The following is an 18,383-nucleotide window of genomic DNA, read 5'->3' as shown; positions in this document are numbered from 1 at the left end:
AGCCGTTTCTACTAATCATACATTTTTTTTTTGTCAATAATATTATTACGTAACGAATTTTTTTTTCAGGAACAAAGCCGCTCAATGGATTACAATCAATTTTTTCACAGCCTGCTTGATTCACTGGGAATTTAAATTCTTTTTTTAAATTTCTATTTTATCCCCCTATCAAAATTTATTGTTCCAATTTTTCAAAAATGTGAAAAATCTTCATCGGAGTTATTTTATATATTATACTATGTAATTATAATATATATTTCTCTCGATTCAATTTCCCATTGAGAATTTATTGTAATTCTTTTTTTTTTTTCTTTTCACAGATGCGAAAATATAATACCGAAAAAAAATTTATATTTACAGCTTTTAATAAGCTAAAAAAAAAAGTTTTCTATGTCCTATAGTGACATGCTTCACTGGAAGAAGAAACTTTATTTATTGATTCACGATCAGTTCTTGAATCATTTGTGAATTTGGAATTTGAATTTAATTTTTTTTCTTCACTTCTAGAATCATTAATTATTAATGATTTTGAATAAATTTTCGTAGTTTTTACATTAATTGAAGATGATGATCTGGTAATATTTTCCGTCGTTGAGGAAACTTGACTATTTTCATTTTGTGAATGAGAAATATTTTCATTCTCTGATTCATTTCCTGAATTGTTCATCATTGAGGAAATGAAATTTTGTGTTTCCTCCCGAAGTGCATTCACTCGCCTTTGTAAAATGTGATTTCTTCTTACCAATGCAATTGTCCTTATGAAAATGTCAACAAGACCTGTGTAAGAAAAAAAAAATTCAATTATTAATTAATAAATTTAATTAGTAATTAATAATTAATGTTTAAAAAAAATTTTGATTTTGTAAAATTTTGATTTTTTTTTTAAAAGAAAATTACCATCTCGTCTCATTGCTATTTTCCATTGATTGTCATTAGCTGAAGAAGTGACTTGTCGTGATGATCTTAAAATAATTGGAACGTAAGAATCCATTGGACATTGTGGTCGTGAAATAATTGAATTTAATGGATGTGTTGTTATTTCTTGAATTTCAAATTTCTTATTCGACAATTTTTTTAATTCCACTTTTTTACTTATATTTTTTTCTTGAATTCTTTGTCTTCGACGTACACATTTGTGGGATTTTCCCGTCTCTGGAAACTCTGTCATACATACTGTTGGAGCCATTTCTCACTTCAATCTGTAACAATAGATTTTTTAAAATTAAAAATTGCCTAATTCATTTATTAATAATTTAAAGACAACATTTTTTTTCTAATTGTTGGCTAAAGTAATTCTGAAAAAAAAATTATTAATAAAATAAAAATATAAAATAAATAAATAAATTAAATATAAATATTATTTGACAAATTTAATTATTTTTTTTATACAGAAACTAAACATTAAAAATAATTAAGGGGATTGGCAGTTTAGAAATTTAGCAGATGAGGTTTGCTATAATGTTTGGAAATTGGGACAAAGATCAATTAAAATTGATGATTAGCAGTGGTCTATAAATTTCTGAAAATAAATTCACTCTCTGATGAAAAAAAAAAAAAAGAAAAAAATACAAACACGTGCTCTATCTTTCTAGGAGGGTAGTTTTACTCTCGATAGTTTCAAATAGGAAACAGTTGGGGATCACCATATAAGATTTTAGGGGGAGGGGGGGGGGCGAATGACAAGGGAACACCCAACAGCCTTGAACATCATATAGGCACACGTGCAGAACCAAATTCTTCGTTCCCAATCATAAATAGTATTTTACGCCCTATTTTTCTTATTCGGTATATACATATATATATATATATATATATATATATATATATATAAATTCATCAGTCATCAGTTCATTGGGAAAAAAAATATATTCTTTAATAATAAGAAAAGAATCTTAATAGCAAAACAATGTGTCATAAGACAAAAATCCATTTTTAATATTTTTCATATAAAGAAATCTTTTAGAAAAATTTCGAGAAAAAAAATAGATTTTGTTTTTTCTAAATTCTTCAATTTTTATATAAAAATTGTCAATTAAAATATTTTAGGCCAGTTTAATAATAATTGAAAAATTAAATAACGTTTGACTGATGACAATAATTTCTTTTTGAAAAGGGTTAATTAAATTTTGAACAATGGGTTCGAAAAAAAAAATGCCACGTGCGTGTTCAATGTGTATAATTACTTTATATAGTTGCCAGTTCGTCCTCTAAATTTTCTCTCTCTCTCTATACCGATTTGTTAACATTCACCTCTCGCAATATGGGGACAGTCATGGTATATCGTAATGTGTCACACGTGTAAATTAATGTCTGAAATATTTAGACAATTTAGAACAGAATTATGCAAATTGAGAATTAATTATCAATTTGTATGTAATTCGAATATCTTTCGGATATATTTAATGTTCAATTTAATCTGGGAGGTAAAAAAAAAAAAATTAGAGTACAAAAGAATTTAAATACATAATATATATTTGATAAATATTTTTTATAGAATTATTTTTTTTTCAACTTTTTAGAAAATTATTTCCATTTTTTAATTTTCTATTTATGGTGAAGAAGAGTGAAACATATTTCACAATAATTAAAAAGAATTCATCCTCCTTGTGATGAAGAAAACTATTCGAGAATATAAATGCGAAAATAGGCCAAGATCTTTGGAAACCAGGAAATTGCTTTTTGTTTGATTTGCGTGCTTCGAAGATTCAATTATGTCAACTAAGCGATATGATATTGGCAAGACAATATATATATATATCAAAATTGTGTTTTCCAAGGGTTGGTCATTATTTATCTTCAATTATATAAAATATAATAAATAAACCCAGAAAATTATTACCAAAAAAAAAGAAAAAAAAATTTAACTTTAAAAAAAATTGTACATGTAAAAAATTTATTTTACTTTAATTGTAAATAAAATTATGTCAATTTTTTGTTTCTAGGAAGAAGTGTGCAACATCTCTAAAAAAAGTGGGCGACAAAAAAATGCGCAATTTGGTAAGTATTTTATAAAAATTTACATTAAATTTAATTGGAAAATTTGTGCCAAAAGAGAAATAGTTTAAAGAAAAAAAAGAAAAGAAAAGAAGATGTGAGGAAAAGTATATATCGAACGTATAAGTACATATATATCTACACTATAAAGTGCATATTTGCCACGTGTAAACTTAAAGCATTGAAGCTTCTCATTCGATATAGTGTCTATATAGTCATAGTTGCATGAATCTATATAGAACTACAATATATCTAGCCGTTATAAAAGTGCTTGGAAACCAAGTGTGCCACGTGCACGACCTGATACCTACAACCCCCCCCCCCCTCCATCGACAGTCTTGCTTTCACCCTCCACTTCTCCTTTGGCGGAGATGACGAACCACCCTTCCACAGTCTTCTACCCCGAAACACTTCTTTTTTCACTAGTTTCTCTTATATTTATAATATTTACATATATATTTTTTTCTTTTCTATTCTATCCTATTCTATTTTATATATTTATTATTTCATTCTATTGTATATATTTTTTATTTAATTCTATTCTATTCTATATATTTTCTATACTATTTAATTCTATTTTATTCTTTTCTATTCTATATATTTTCTATTCTATTCTATCCTATTCTATTCTATTTTATTCTACCCTATTCTATCCTACTGTATTCTATATATTTACTATTCGATTCTATTGTGTTTAGTTGTATATTATTCTATATATTTTTTATTCAATTCTATTCTATACTATTCTATTATTTTCTATTCAATTCTATTCTATACTATTCTATTATTTTCTATTCTATTCTATCCTATTCTATATATTTTCTATACTATTCAATTCTATTCTATTCTATGTATTTTTTATTCTATTCTATATATTTTTATTCTATTCTATTAGTGTTGGTACCAATACTGCGCGAATAGTAAATTTTTTGATATTGATTGTATTTTATTCTATTCTATTATTTTTTATTATTATCTATTATTTTGTTGAATTGTTTATTAATTTTTTATTTAATTGTTTATTAATATTTGATTATATCATTTATTAATAATTATATATTTCGATTATAATATATTAGAAAATTTGTATTTATTATTATTATAATATTGATAAACAAACAATTTCATAGAGTGGCATTGATTATCACAAAGAATCCCGTAAATAGTTTGACTGATTTCAAATGAAAGTATATATATAAGATAAGGTAATCTTTTACAGAAGGTTAAACTCATTTATCTCAATTACCCATATTCGTGTTTTACGTATATAGCACAATATTGTGTTCATTGAACTATTTTATTGTTCATTCAACTATATAACTATATGTAAATTTGTACAGTTTATAAAATTGAAATCATTATTATATTAGTCTTATTTTCCAATACATTAATTAATTTATTAATTAATTTTAAATTTTTTATAATATTTTTTAATTAATTTTTTTTAATTATAATTAAATAATTAATTAATTAAGGATAAAAAGTTTACGTCCTTAAATTCAGTATCATCGAAAGCATCAAAGAAATAATTTTGGAAAATTAAAATATAGAATACATTTGGTCGACATTTATAATTTTTTGTTTTCTACATTGCATGTCGAGAAATTTATATGTGAATTTAAAAAAAAAAAACATTAAAGTTCATTGCGCAGTATATAATCTTGAAAGTTTTTTTTTTTTTAAAGTCAAGTTTTTTGCAGACATTATATACATATATACGATATGTCATAAAAGTTACGTCAGGCACGTGTTTCATTAACAATGGATGATTATTCAATGACGTAATGAATCGACTGCAACAAAGCGCATCGAGGAAGTTAATTTCATGTATATAAAACTGACACGTGCGTTAAGCCTATAGATTATAATAGAGAGAAAGTCATTCAACTCTTCAAGTAATAGAATCTAATATATATTTTCTTTAGTCATTTAAAAAAAAAATTTGTTAATTAATTTTTGTTTATGGAAAATTAATTAACATTTGAATATTAAATTATAATAACTGTAAATTATAATTTACAATAAATTTACTATTTTTTTAATAATTAAGAATAATAGTAAATTAATTAATAATTAATAATTAACAATAGTAAACAAAAAATCACTGAAAATTTCATTATTTTTTTTCATTAAATAAATTCAGAGTTTTATTTTTTTCTCGTAAAAATTATATTCTTTTGAACTTGACGTTACTAGCCTCATTTCATGTCAGTGTCTCTTCTATTTATTCTTTCTCTTTCTCACTCTTTGATGATTTCATTTAAAAAAAAGAAAGAAATGAAAACTTAATGACTATACAATAATTTATCCTTGAGTATATATAATTCCTCGAATATTACAAAATTTTGTATAGATACCCTATTTTTTAAACAAAGACAATCTTTCCATTTTCTTGAGTATACACCCAAGTAAATTATATATTTTTCTCACAGCCTAATAAATTTTCATTTGAATTCAAATAAATTTTTATTAATTTAAATAAATTTTTAATTAATTCAAATAAATTTTTATTTGATTTAATTACATTTTCATTTGATTTAAATAAATAATTTTATTTACACCAAATAAATAGGCTAGTAGGCTGTAAGACAAATATACGTTTATTTAACTCAAATATATTATATATTTGGTTCAAATAAAACATTTCACTTTTCAATTTTTTTTTCCGAAACTCTATTTCCCAACGCAGAAAAAAGATTTCGCATTTATTTCAAAAAGAAAATTAATTCCAAAAATAATACATGATTTTAAGAAAAGAATACAATAAAAAAATTCATTTTTCTTTTTGGGGAGATTTATATTGAAAAAAAAAAATCAGACGAAACAATGTCCATGGAAAATCGTATATTGAAGCCGGGGGAGAAAAAAAAAGGGGGGGGATTACGATTTACAAGAAAAGGAGGGGACGATCGAAAAAAAAGAGAGGGATTTATAAGGTGGCAGACAGTGTGTTCGCGACGAGGGGTGAAAAAGTGGAATCGCAGACTTTTTGGGAAGGGAGCTATATAAACCCCCATAGACATTTATATATATGTATAGATATAACCATAGTACATTTCATGGTATGACATCGACTGGGTCGTCGACCTTGGGGTCCACGTGTATTCCAAAACTAAGAGCACACCTACATTTTCTCTCTTGCGCGCGTCGACAAGCTGCAGGGAAAAAACGGTTAAGAGCAAAGGCACGTGCACTGAAAAACCTTTTACTATAGACAATTTCATTCGAATATATAGTTATGAAATTGAAACAAAAAAAAAAATAATAATGTTTTTACTCATGACCTAATTATTCATATACGTAATACAATATTGACAATATGAAATTTTTATTTGTAAAATATTTATTTTTTTATTATTTTTAACTGCTTTTTTTATTATTTAATTGTATTTTTTTGTTATTTTATCGTTTCTTTTTAATTTTTTTTTGTTTTTTTATTATTCGCTTTTCCGGCGAAAACGAAATTTATTTCTTAGATAAAAAAAAACAAAGACAGTAAAAATATTTACTTGGAACAGCGATAAGTTTCTCTGAAACAGCAAATGTATTTCTCTAGAATAGCGAAAATTTTCCCTGTTTTAGTAAAACATTTCGCTGCACTGAAAAAAAAATTTATCTGATTCAAATACTCGATTACTTGACTATTATTAAATAAATATTATAACTAAATAATTTTTATTTGAATTAAAGAAATTGTATTTGAACCAATAATTTCTGTATTTGAAACAAATACCATTTAATTAACTCAAAAATAATTATTTGAAACAAATAAATATTTATTTGATAATACTCAAGTAATCGAGTATTTGAATCAAATAAATTTTTTTTCAGTGTATTATTCGCTTTTTAGGCGAAAACGAAATTTGTTTCTTAGATAAAAAAAACCAGTGACAGTAAAAATATTTACCTGGAACAGCGATAAGTTTCTCTGAAACAGCGATGTACTTCTTTAGAATAGCGAAAACTTTCCCTGTTTGTAACATATCGCTGTTCTAGGGGAAAATTTTTTTGCGTGATACAATTTTTTTGCTTCCTATCTTCAGAGCGCGTCAAATTTTTTTTTTTGAATCCAATAAATATTTATTTATTGTAAACAAAATTTCAAATAATAAATATATAAAATTTTTTTTCTCAATTAATTTTTGAGTAAAATTGTGAGAATATATATAAATTACTCATGTAGAAACTGTAAGTAAAACGAATTGATTAGGGGTTTCAAGTTGACGATAATTGAATATTGTTTTGCACGTTGCTCCGTAAACGCCCACGCGCATTGACACGTGCGCGTGACATTTTAGTGGCACGCATATGTCTGTGCTCTTCTTTCTTACACAAGAATATTCCTTATTTTATCTGCCGTTACACGATATATATACAAGGTTACAGGGTGTCGAAATCGTTAGAAGAGACGCTTTGCTTTCATTTAATAGCGGACATATATATATATACATATACGATGGAAAGTTCGATGGCATTTATTCTGACATAATATGAGAGTTCCTGTTCTCTTCCTCATCTCTCTTATAAAAGGAGAGGACTTTAAAAGAATATCATCGCGCGAGTTAAAAGGAAATATGTAAATTTCACATCTGTATATAATATATAAAGGAATTGTAGAATAATATTCGAGAACCTTTTTTTTCATTTTTAATTTTATTAAATTTCAATTTTAAAATATTGCTGATATGTCTGTGTCGTCCGCAAAAGAAATTAGAATAACCTGAAAAAAATTTTTTTTTTTTCGATTTTCTTGGAACTTCGGTTCTTTTTTGAGAAATCAATCATATATATCTCGCGCGTTTGATGATTCAATTGAAAGACTATTTTAGATATGCTTGTGTGATAAGGCTATAAAATTCTTTTCTTTTTTTTCCTTTTTGTTTGTCTTTATTCAAACCCGGCCTTCTATTCAAGAATTTTATTCTAATTTCCAGAATTTTAGATTATCCAAAAAAAAAAAAAAAAAAAAAAACCCGTTCGCACATTCATATTTCGACAGCGTGGGTAAAATTTCATTTTATTAAAAATTATTTTCTCTTAATTTTAATTTCTTTTTAAGAGCAATTCCTTTTTTGTTAGATGTTAACGACTTTCAAAATTTTTGTTATTTTTTTATCAAAAATACGATTTTTTTATAAACAAAAGAGAAAATTTGGTTGTTTCATTTGCTCATAAATAAATAAATAAATAAAAAAAACAATAACAAATAATAAATAGTAATAAATAATAATAAAAGAATAATATAAATAAGTAAATAAGTAAACAAATAATATTAATAATAAATAATATAAATAAAAAATATTTAAAAAATTCCAATGAAGTAAAAATCATGAAATTGGTAAAAAGAAAAAATTTTTAAACGCAAGGGGTTCTGATTCTGACAGCAATATTAATATTAACAATCTCGTGGAGGGAATTGCGGTTACACGCATATCACATATATGACATATGACACAATGAAGTTTAAAATTCCTAATACTAATATTTTTTTTACTATACATATATATACGAATATAAGAAATGAAAATGTATCGCATATCATTAGGCACGTGCTGATTATTTCTTGATAAAAAGTCGCTTAAACCTATCATTATCTTAAATGACCGCAAATCATAGACAATTGATACTATAATTTATAATCTCCTGACACGAGCTTGTATTTGATATTTTTCATTTTTTTTCTTTTATTTTTTTGCAAATTTTGTATTATTTATTAATATTAAACCAAGATATTGTAAACAAAATACAAAAAAAATTTATTTTTATATTAAAAATTATTTGGTAAAATATGAGAAATTTTCATTATTTTTTTTTCTGTTTATTTATATAAATTATATTTTGAGATTTGTAATTTTTTGATAAAATTTTTAGCGTTCTGAATTTTACGATTTGGATTTCATAATCTTTTCAAAAAAAAAAAAAAAAATGTGAATAGACACACAACAACGCACTTGTCTGCGCGCAAGAGTTTCATTCAGATAAAATGACAGGGTCATTGAACTTTTCTAGGGTAAATTAATAGATTTCACTGATATATACAATACATATATAAATCAGTTTGAAAATGTGTACTACCTTCATTAATATTAATTTATTTCTTACAATTTTTATTTTTTAAATTCAATCCATATTATATAAATTTTAAGAAAAAGATATATCTTAATTTGGTGGAACAGATCAAATTTTGATTTATAAGTAAATATTTGTCTATAAAACAACAAAACTAATAAAAGAAAAATGTTAAATTTTCATTTCCCTTTATTTTTAATTTCTCCAAAAAATTCATTTTTTAATTAAAATAAATTTTTTTTAAATTTATCAACTTAAAATATTAAATAAAAATTTAAATATGGAAATTTAAATAAAATAATAATTTAAATACAATAAAAGAAAAAAAATTATTTTTCAAATATGACGTAAATGATAATTAATAAAAAAAAAAGAAAGTGTAGGAGGAAATAAAATAAACTTTGATATATATAATTAAAATGTCAGAAAGTAATATAACTTGTGCATTTGCACTTTAGAATGAATGAAATTCTTATCGACTTTCCCGCGATATATACCTGCTTCTATTAAACATCGTGCTTATCTTTTTCATGTGAAATGTCGTCCACATATACTATAACAAAAACAAGAATGATGAGCAAGCGGCTCGTGTCAGCCAAAACTAAAATAATCGTTTTTGTCGGAAATAAAACGTGAGTCGGTGCTTCAACTTTAAATATTATATATATATATGTGAGGTGATTTCACCTTTAAACATATATTTTCCAAGAAAAATTACATATTTCTTATCTTGATATTGTTGTATTTCAATACTACTTCCGGTATAAACTATTCTTGTATTTCAAAAATCTTTCTAATGTTAAAAAATTTTAAATCTCCAAATTTTATATATATATATATATAGTGGAAAGTGTTAAAAAAAATTACATTTTTATATAGAAAAAAAAACTTTTGTAAAATAAATAAAAAACAAAAACTTTTTTAATGAAAAGAAAAAATTATTTACATATAGTAAAATTTTCCTTTGACCCAAAAAATATACTTTGTTTAAAATAAATATTTACTCGTTATCTGAAAAAAAAATATGAAAAAAAAAATTATTTTAAATTCAAATATTTAAAAATTATAAATTCATTAATAAATTAAATTATTTATACAATAATTCCAGAAATTTACCAATAAATAATGTTATGTATTTAAAATTCTATATAATATATATATTATATAAAAATCTTTTTGTTATAAAAATAAATTAGATAATTGCCATAAAAATATAGTAATCATTTTCTTTTAAATTTTTTTTTTTCAATTTATGCCCCATTTAATAATAATAATTGTTCTATACTTTAAAATAAAGATTTAAAAAATATTCGTAAAAATATTTTCTCCTATTAAAGAAGCCTGAAAATTGTTTAGCAATGACTAATGAAAGAACTGATTGTGAAATATAAAAAAAAGTATATATATAGGTATTCCTTCTATATATAAGAACGTCTTTTGTCATTTTTAAGTAACACGTGTTTTTTTTAGAATGTAAATAATAATGACAACAATATATAGTAAAATTGAAAAATATAGTACAATATCATTATTCATAAAAATTATTATCATAAAAATTGTTTTAATTTGACAATAATTTTATTCTACAATTGGCAAAATATGAATTAATAAAAAAAGCACGATAAATGAAGCACGTGTATTAATATAAAGTATATATATATATATATATACGTAATTTGTACGTGAAATGTAGTTATGAAAATACAAGTAAAATATAGGCCACACGTGTTAATAGTTTGACAATATTTATCACCCCAGGTTTACTCAATACTTCAGTTCTATTAGTTTGATTACTCATCCATCCATTAATTTACGTAACACCACATTGTTAAATAATAATTAAATAGAAAATAAATAATAAATTCACGTTTTTGTTTAATTGGCAATTTTTTTGCAAATACAAAAAAAAATATAAACAAAACTTTTATCTTTTTAATAAAACAATTTTGTTTTTGTGTATTAAAAACATTTTTTTAATTATAGTAACAAGTGTCAAAAATTTATTAAAATTACTGATTAAAATTCATTAATAGTAATAGAAAAAAATTAATTGAAAAAAATTCATTTATAATAAAATAATTTTAAAAAAAATTAAATAAAAAATTTCTTATATGAAATTTTTTATTATTTTATATTATTATACATGAGAGAAGTTTTTTTTTAGAATAATTTGCGCCTATATGAGTATAATGAGAATAGCGAATGAATAATAAATTGAGCTTTGAATAAACTCTTTATATTATTTTGGCAACCGGAAGTTAATGCGAAATAGGGTATTTTGAAACTCGTCTAACGAGAAATCATGTCTTTAAAAACGTGCTCTTTAATCACTTGATAAGACATTATTACACATATATATATAATGAAAACAATTTCTATATATTATAAATACCATTGTAAGTATTTAAGATATCAAAATTATATACTTTCAGAGAATTAATTTCTTTTTTTTTTATAAATAAATTTAAAAATTCTATTTTGGAAATAATTAATTTTTTTTTTAATTTCCTCACATTTTCATTGATAAAAAAAAGATCCTCACTACTGTCATTGACTGTTTTTACTTTCATCGTTTGGAAGAATTTCAATTTTTTATCCTTCTTACATAGAGAGATATTATATGAATTATTAAATAATTTTTTACTCACCAAATTTGATCACAATTATTTTGGAATTCTCTTGGAAAAATTTTGTAATTAATTTATTTATATACGATAAATTACAATTTTATTGTCACTTTTAAATCTCTACGTAAGTAGAATTTTAATTTAAAATTATTTTTTCAAATGCAATATATTGGAATTATAATTAATTATTAATTATTAATTACAATAATTATAATTACATGAAAATAATTTTTTTAAAATTTTATTTAATTTCTATTATTTCGTATTAAAATTGAAAGAAATAACACTTTTTTTTCACATGACATGTGAATTAAAAATTTTCAAAATAGAGAAAAATGACAGAAAACGCGAATAAAAAAGCGATGCACACCGAATGAAAGCTTTGATTCAACTTAAAGTGCGCGCAAGATAATCTCTTGTGTTCGAATAGAGACTGAGTGGCTCCCCATCATGTTCCAAAACTGTGAAATCAGCGACATCTAGCACGTGTCATTTAATTTCAGAACTATTTTCAACGATTAATAAGATCTCAACTATTTTTCAAAGGTTGTGGGAATAGATTTTATATAGAGAGACAATAAGAGAAAAAAAAATTAAATTTTAATTATATGCACATACATTTATATCACATTAAGTTTAAAATTTTTCAATTTTTAAATTAAAATAATATTTTCCCTTTTGTTATTATTTAATCAAAATTAATAAATACTGAATTAATAACAATAATTAATTAATAATTATTACTTTGAAAATTAACTAGAAAAATATTAAAGTAACAATAGTAAATAAAAATTAATTTGTTACAATAATTATTATTATTATTCTAAAAAAAGAATTGTCGAAAAATAAATCGCGACAGAAAGTGAGATTTTATTGATGCTTTGAAAATTTTTGCATTTTATATCCATAAATAGAAAAAATTCTTCTTTAAAAATAAAAATAAAAAAAGTTTCCAACATTGCAAACTAAAATTCTCCATATATACTAAAATGGATCGATTTTTTGAATGTTGTTATATGATAATAAAGGAATGATAACATCAAATAATGTTCATTTGCATTCTTAGAAAAGTGTGCACGACCTAATAAATTAAATAATATATATTCTGTAAAATAAATAGAAATTTATTCTAATAATTTATCTAAAATTAATGCTAAAATACTGAAAATTGTAAAATTCATTAAAAAAAAATGTTTTTAAATTATTTTATAAGTGCAAATTAAATCTATGTTAACAACAGTTGATAAATAAAAATTTCAAAAAAGTACATTTAATACTACCTAGTTTAATAAATTCAAATAATAATATTTATCTATAATTCAAACAGTATTTTACAATCATTTAATAAACAAATGTTCCTTTTTTTTGTTTAATTAAAGCATTTACTAAATTAGGCGGGTAATTTTTGAATATTTGAAAAATATTTAACTTACGTAACTAACTAACGTATATCACGTATATATGCACTTGCGGCAAACTTCAGATTATTCGTGACTTTTTCAAAATGGAGGAAGGTGACAATAAAACAGAAGTACAATCAAGTGAAACAAAAAAATCATATGCCGGTATTCCTGAAGCCGAATTTGTGGTAATTATTGTTTGCAAAAAATACTTTTAATTTACATATTTATTTAAATATATTTTCCAACAAAATTAGAACTTTTTTAGTGTCAACAACTCGTTAAGTGTATCATATAACCTCAAAATTTATTTTTCCCCATTATTTTATTAAATTAAATAATTTTTATAAATTGTAACTAAATTTATTGTTTGCAAAATAATTAATTTCAATGATTACAAATTTATTTATATCATTTTTATTGACACAAGTTTTATAATTCTCAAGTAGATCCTTATATGGTAATGAAAGAAGGTCTCGCGTTGCATGTTTCTAAAACACTATATAAAAGAATTTTCTAACACAACGAATGAGAGAAAATATTTAACGAATTCTTCTCTTTAAATAATTTATTTACAAAAATAATTTTTGTTTAAAAAAAAATTTAATTTTTAATTACACAACTTTTATTATTGAAACAAACTTTTTCACATCTAAAATACGAAATTTTATTTTAAAAACAGGAAGATGTCGATGAATTTATGGCAAAGGCAGAAAACGATGGATCTGCGGATAAAGTATTGAAAAGATTAGATGAAAATCATAGTAAATACAAATTTATGGAATACAATTTAATTAGCAAACGAAGAAGATTAAAAGTACAAATTCCCGATTTGGAACAATCACTTGAGATGATTGAAAAATTACAAACGGAGAAAAATAACAGTAAAAATTTGGAAACACAATTTTTATTGTCTGATCAAGTTTTTGCTAAAGCTATTATTCCACCCACGGATAAAGTGTGCTTGTGGCTTGGTGCTAATGTTATGTTAGAATATTCTCTTGATGATGCACAAGAACTTTTGACAAAAAATATGGAAACAGCTAAGAAAAATTTGGGTTTTGTTGAACATGATTTAGATTTCATAAGGGACCAATTTACAACCACCGAAGTTAATATGGCTCGTGTATATAATTGGGACATTAAACGCAAACAAGCCGCTAAATCTTTAAGTCATATAGACGAAGAAGAAGAGGAGGTGGCCAAATCAACATGAAATTTTTGCATTTTAATCAAAAATCATTTAATATTTAATGATTTTTGCTTTTACATTATTAATTTTTTTTTCTTTATTTTCTAATACTCATGAACCGGTTGAAAAATTATTTTACAGCATAAAACGAAAAATATAGAATTGCAATTGAAAAATTACAATTGTTTTATTAAAATGTCTAGAAAGGGTAATTTACACTATTTACATTTAAAAAATAATATGTACGAAACTCAGGATTATAAAATTCGCTTTGAATCAAGTTTGCGTCGCAATTTTTTAATCAAATCTGTATAATGAATTATAATAAAACTAGTTCGTAATTTATTACTTGGTCATGAAATTATTTATTTCTATTTTTGCTAATTAATGAAAAATGAAACTTTAATTAAATTTGAGATCTGTTTATTTTTGAAAATTATGCTTTTGTCAATATACACAAGATTTTCTTACGGTCTATATTATTTCTTAATTTAGAGAAACATTATTTTAAATAATATCTAGTATCTCAAAGTAGTAGAGTTCATTTATACAAGTTTCGTGATTTCAACTATGTTGACTAGTAATTTTTTAATATCTAAATTTATTCTATCGGTAAATTTTATCTATGAACTTAATATGTGAAACAGTTATTTAAGCACCAAATATGGAATGTAATATGAATTTATTTAATGCTTGAAAACTTTTTTCTTGTTACATTTATTTTCATTTTTAAATCTAGATTTTGCAAAATATACTTCTTTAAATTCTCATCATAATGAGAAAATTTTATTTTCACTAAATAATATATTGCTATATTTTACTAAATAGTTTAAAAATGAAAATAAAATATGATTAAGTTTTCAATTCTGATTTAATACTTAAGATATTTTGTTTCCCATACAACCCTTATACTTAATTGAAACTCAAATCGATCATAAATGTTAAAATTAAATTAACTAAATAGAAATATTTGAATTGAAGAAAAATTTTGTACAACATTTTTGCAAATTTGCAAAAAACAAACAATTTTACTGCGAAAAGAAAAATTTGACTTTTATATCAAAGTCATAGAAAAGAAAACAATTGTTTTTTTTTTTAAACAAAACTCTACTCTTGATAAATTTAAGTCATTTCTTTAAATACTTGTCAATCTATCGTTTACATGTATAATCATGAGACTTGTTAAACTATCAAAAGATGTGTATTATACATTTTAAAGTCCATGTTTGATACGTAATACTAGATCAAATTTGAAGGCACATTTATGACATATTTCTCTAGAAAAGTTTTTAACTTAATGACGAGTGTAGGACTAGTACAAAATTATGTCTATAAAAAATAAGTAAAAAAAAAAAACAACTTATTCCTGTGCTTGTTCAGATTCGTATTTTGTTAATTTTGATGATAATTCTACAACTTTTGCATTTGATTCCTCCAATTCTTTCTTGAGAGTTTCCAATTCCGATGGACTTTCTGTTATGCCACCCAAATGTTTACGTACATATCTATTTACATATTATTAAGGATTTTATATTTTTTTTACGCTAAAATTTTTAATGAGAAAAATTTATTTCCAGGAATATAATCAACGTTTTAAAAAAGGATACTCCAAGGCGTCTTCGGGTTTATCAGTTTCTTCATACAAAGAAACGAGAACTTTTGTCAGAGCATCCATCACTCCTGCATGTTCCAGGTATTTGCGAAATTCTTCACGTTTTGCGTCAATAGGCTAAAAACAAAATTAAAAATTTTAATCATTTTTATAAAAAAAAAAAAATAATCTGTCAGAAAAACGGAAATTTTCTTCTTAAAAATAACTTAAAAATTGAAAGCTTAGAAATATTAATTGTTACATATGTTTTTGCCCATTGGATCATTTTTATAATACTTTTAATAATATTTAAAAGAAAAGATTAATATGAAAAGAATCTTTGTTCAATATTTAGAGGTTAGGTTTTATAGACAATCAAAATTTTTCTTAAATTATTGACATAAATATTACCTTATAGTTGGACATTTTGAAATTTGGCAATAACTCTATTTTATTTATGAATCTTTTTTCCAGTTGTAGATAATAAGTAGCTTTAATTAGAAAATATTTAACTTGAATGTCACACAAATGTGGGATAAAGCTAACAAACCGGAAATGACTGGAAGTTTCTCTCTTTCTCTTTAACTTGCGGAAAGTTTCAGTCTAAACAATGCGCGTGACGTTTAACGTATGTGTGTGTGTGTGTGTGACCTAACCTCACTTTGAGAAAATAAGAGTAATGTTGATAAAGCAGAATATGAGGATATACCGTTAGAAGGTAAGAGAATTTCACTAATTTGAAGATTATACAATAGGTGGCGAATTTTTACTCTTTCATTTATACTAATTTAAATAATTAATATTTTTATTCATTTTTATTATTAATTAGTTATTATTGATTAATTAATTCTTAATTCTTAATTATTAATTATTAATTATTAATTATAATATTTTTAAATTCATAAAATTATATCTTAATGAATTTTTACTAAAATTTAATTTATCAAGAAACATTTATTTAATTCTCATCAGTAAAATAATTAATTTTTTTTTAAATTATTTAAATTCTTAGATAAAATTTGTAAATTTATAAATATATTCATATCTTAAGAGTAAATTTTTAATCAAAATAGATAAACTCAAAATTCATCTTTAAATCACTCAACATACTCTTAAATTAAGAACAAACATCGAGTTATTCGAAAAAAAATTATTCTTATTCTAAGAAGATGAAATAAAAAGATTGTATTCGAACAAAATTATTTTTGGAAATGTGAACTTAATTTTTATTTTTCTTTTATTTTAATATTTGTGATTGCTATCATATCAAAAAAATATTCTGAAATTGAGAATATATGCTTGGCTCCTATTTTTAAATATTTTATTTTTAATTCAGTACAAATACTGTTGGAAAAATTAATTTATTCCAAATATATAAATATATGTTCTTAAATTAAGAATATTTTATCATAAAATATAATATATATTCTTCAATTAAAAATATATTTTTAAAAGAGTATATTCTTATCTTAAGAGTAAGAGTACGTTAAATTTCACGAATATAAATTAACACTAAATTATTTTAAAATATGTGCTAAAAATATATTATATTAAATATTAATATTAATAATTTAATTTAACTTTTAATTTTAATATTATTATTATAATATTATAATATTAATTAAAGTATATTAAATTTGAGAGTATTTTTTCTTTGTGTATTTATATAGACAAGCTTCAAAACTAGGCAGCGATTTTATATAGCTATAAACCCAAGCTTTTCCCGTGACGTCACAGGAGCATTCGTCCTAGTAACAGGGACGCCGGCTCAATTTCCTCCCTCTACAATCCACAGTTCCAGTTGTGATAGGTTAGAGGTTATGCTCTCAGAAAAGGGTTTCTAGTTTTATCCCTTCTTCTCCATTCTCAGAACTAATTTATCATATATTTATAATACTCTATATAATCTATAATTCTATAATTCTACACCGAAAAAAAATATTCTTAAATGTAGAGTATATACTTGGCACCTATTTTAGAATATTTTATATTTAAATTAAGTATGTAATATTCTTAAAATTATAAAAAATTTGTAAGGAATTTTTTCATTTTCCAGGAAAACATTCTATTCAAAAAAATGGAATAAAATTGATTATTCTTAGTCTACTGCAATTTAGGTTCAATTGGTAGGTTTTTTTGAAGGTTATTACGTGTTGTTTTAAGGTAAAAAAATAATAGGGACATGCTGATTAATTTTATTTGACTTTGAAAGGGATTTTTTCATTTTCCAGGAAAACATTCTATTCAAAAAAATGGAATAAAATTAATTATTGTTAGTCTACTGCAATTTAGGTTCAATTGGTAGGTTTTTTTTAAGGTATTACGTGTTGTTTGAAGGTCAAAAAAAAATAGGGACATGCTGATTAATTTTATTTGAATTTTTTTCGAATTTTTTCATTTTCCAGGAAAACATTCTATCTAAAAAAATCGAAAAAAATTGTTTATTCTTATTCTGTTGCAATTTAGATTTTTAGAGCTTTAGATTTTTAGCTTTAGCTTTAGATTTTTTT

General features: G+C 23.1%; 3 protein-coding genes across 3 annotated transcripts; 1 reads left to right on the top strand and 2 right to left on the bottom strand.

Moving 5' to 3' along the window:
* Positions 1–219: 219 nt before the first annotated feature.
* LOC127290264 (uncharacterized) lies at positions 220–12,130 on the bottom strand. The gene is made up of 3 exons (XM_051318742.1): positions 11,712–12,130; positions 898–1,199; positions 220–777 (listed from the first exon to the last, which is right to left on the bottom strand). Exons 2-3 carry the CDS (start codon positions 1,184–1,186, stop codon positions 389–391), a joined length of 678 nt encoding a protein of 225 aa, XP_051174699.1. The 5' UTR covers positions 1,187–1,199; positions 11,712–12,130; the 3' UTR covers positions 220–388.
* A 1,044-nt stretch (positions 12,131–13,174) lies between these two features.
* On the top strand, positions 13,175–14,627 carry LOC127290274 (prefoldin subunit 3). The gene is made up of 2 exons (XM_051318752.1): positions 13,175–13,278; positions 13,773–14,627. Exons 1-2 carry the CDS (start codon positions 13,195–13,197, stop codon positions 14,304–14,306), a joined length of 618 nt encoding a protein of 205 aa, XP_051174709.1. The 5' UTR covers positions 13,175–13,194; the 3' UTR covers positions 14,307–14,627.
* Positions 14,628–15,395: 768 nt separating this feature from the next.
* LOC127290300 (c-Myc-binding protein) lies at positions 15,396–16,457 on the bottom strand. The gene is made up of 3 exons (XM_051318794.1): positions 16,285–16,457; positions 15,890–16,011; positions 15,396–15,787 (listed from the first exon to the last, which is right to left on the bottom strand). Exons 1-3 carry the CDS (start codon positions 16,297–16,299, stop codon positions 15,643–15,645), a joined length of 282 nt encoding a protein of 93 aa, XP_051174751.1. The 5' UTR covers positions 16,300–16,457; the 3' UTR covers positions 15,396–15,642.
* Positions 16,458–18,383: the final 1,926 nt, after the last annotated feature.

This window comes from Leptopilina boulardi, unplaced genomic scaffold (genome assembly GCF_019393585.1).
Source record: "Leptopilina boulardi isolate dan_hultmark-lab unplaced genomic scaffold, ZJU_Lbou_2.1 LbouV2_123, whole genome shotgun sequence".
NCBI lineage: Eukaryota > Metazoa > Arthropoda > Insecta > Hymenoptera > Figitidae > Leptopilina > Leptopilina boulardi.
The sequence above is the reverse complement of the archived record's forward strand: the minus strand, read 5'-3'. Positions and strand labels throughout refer to the sequence as shown.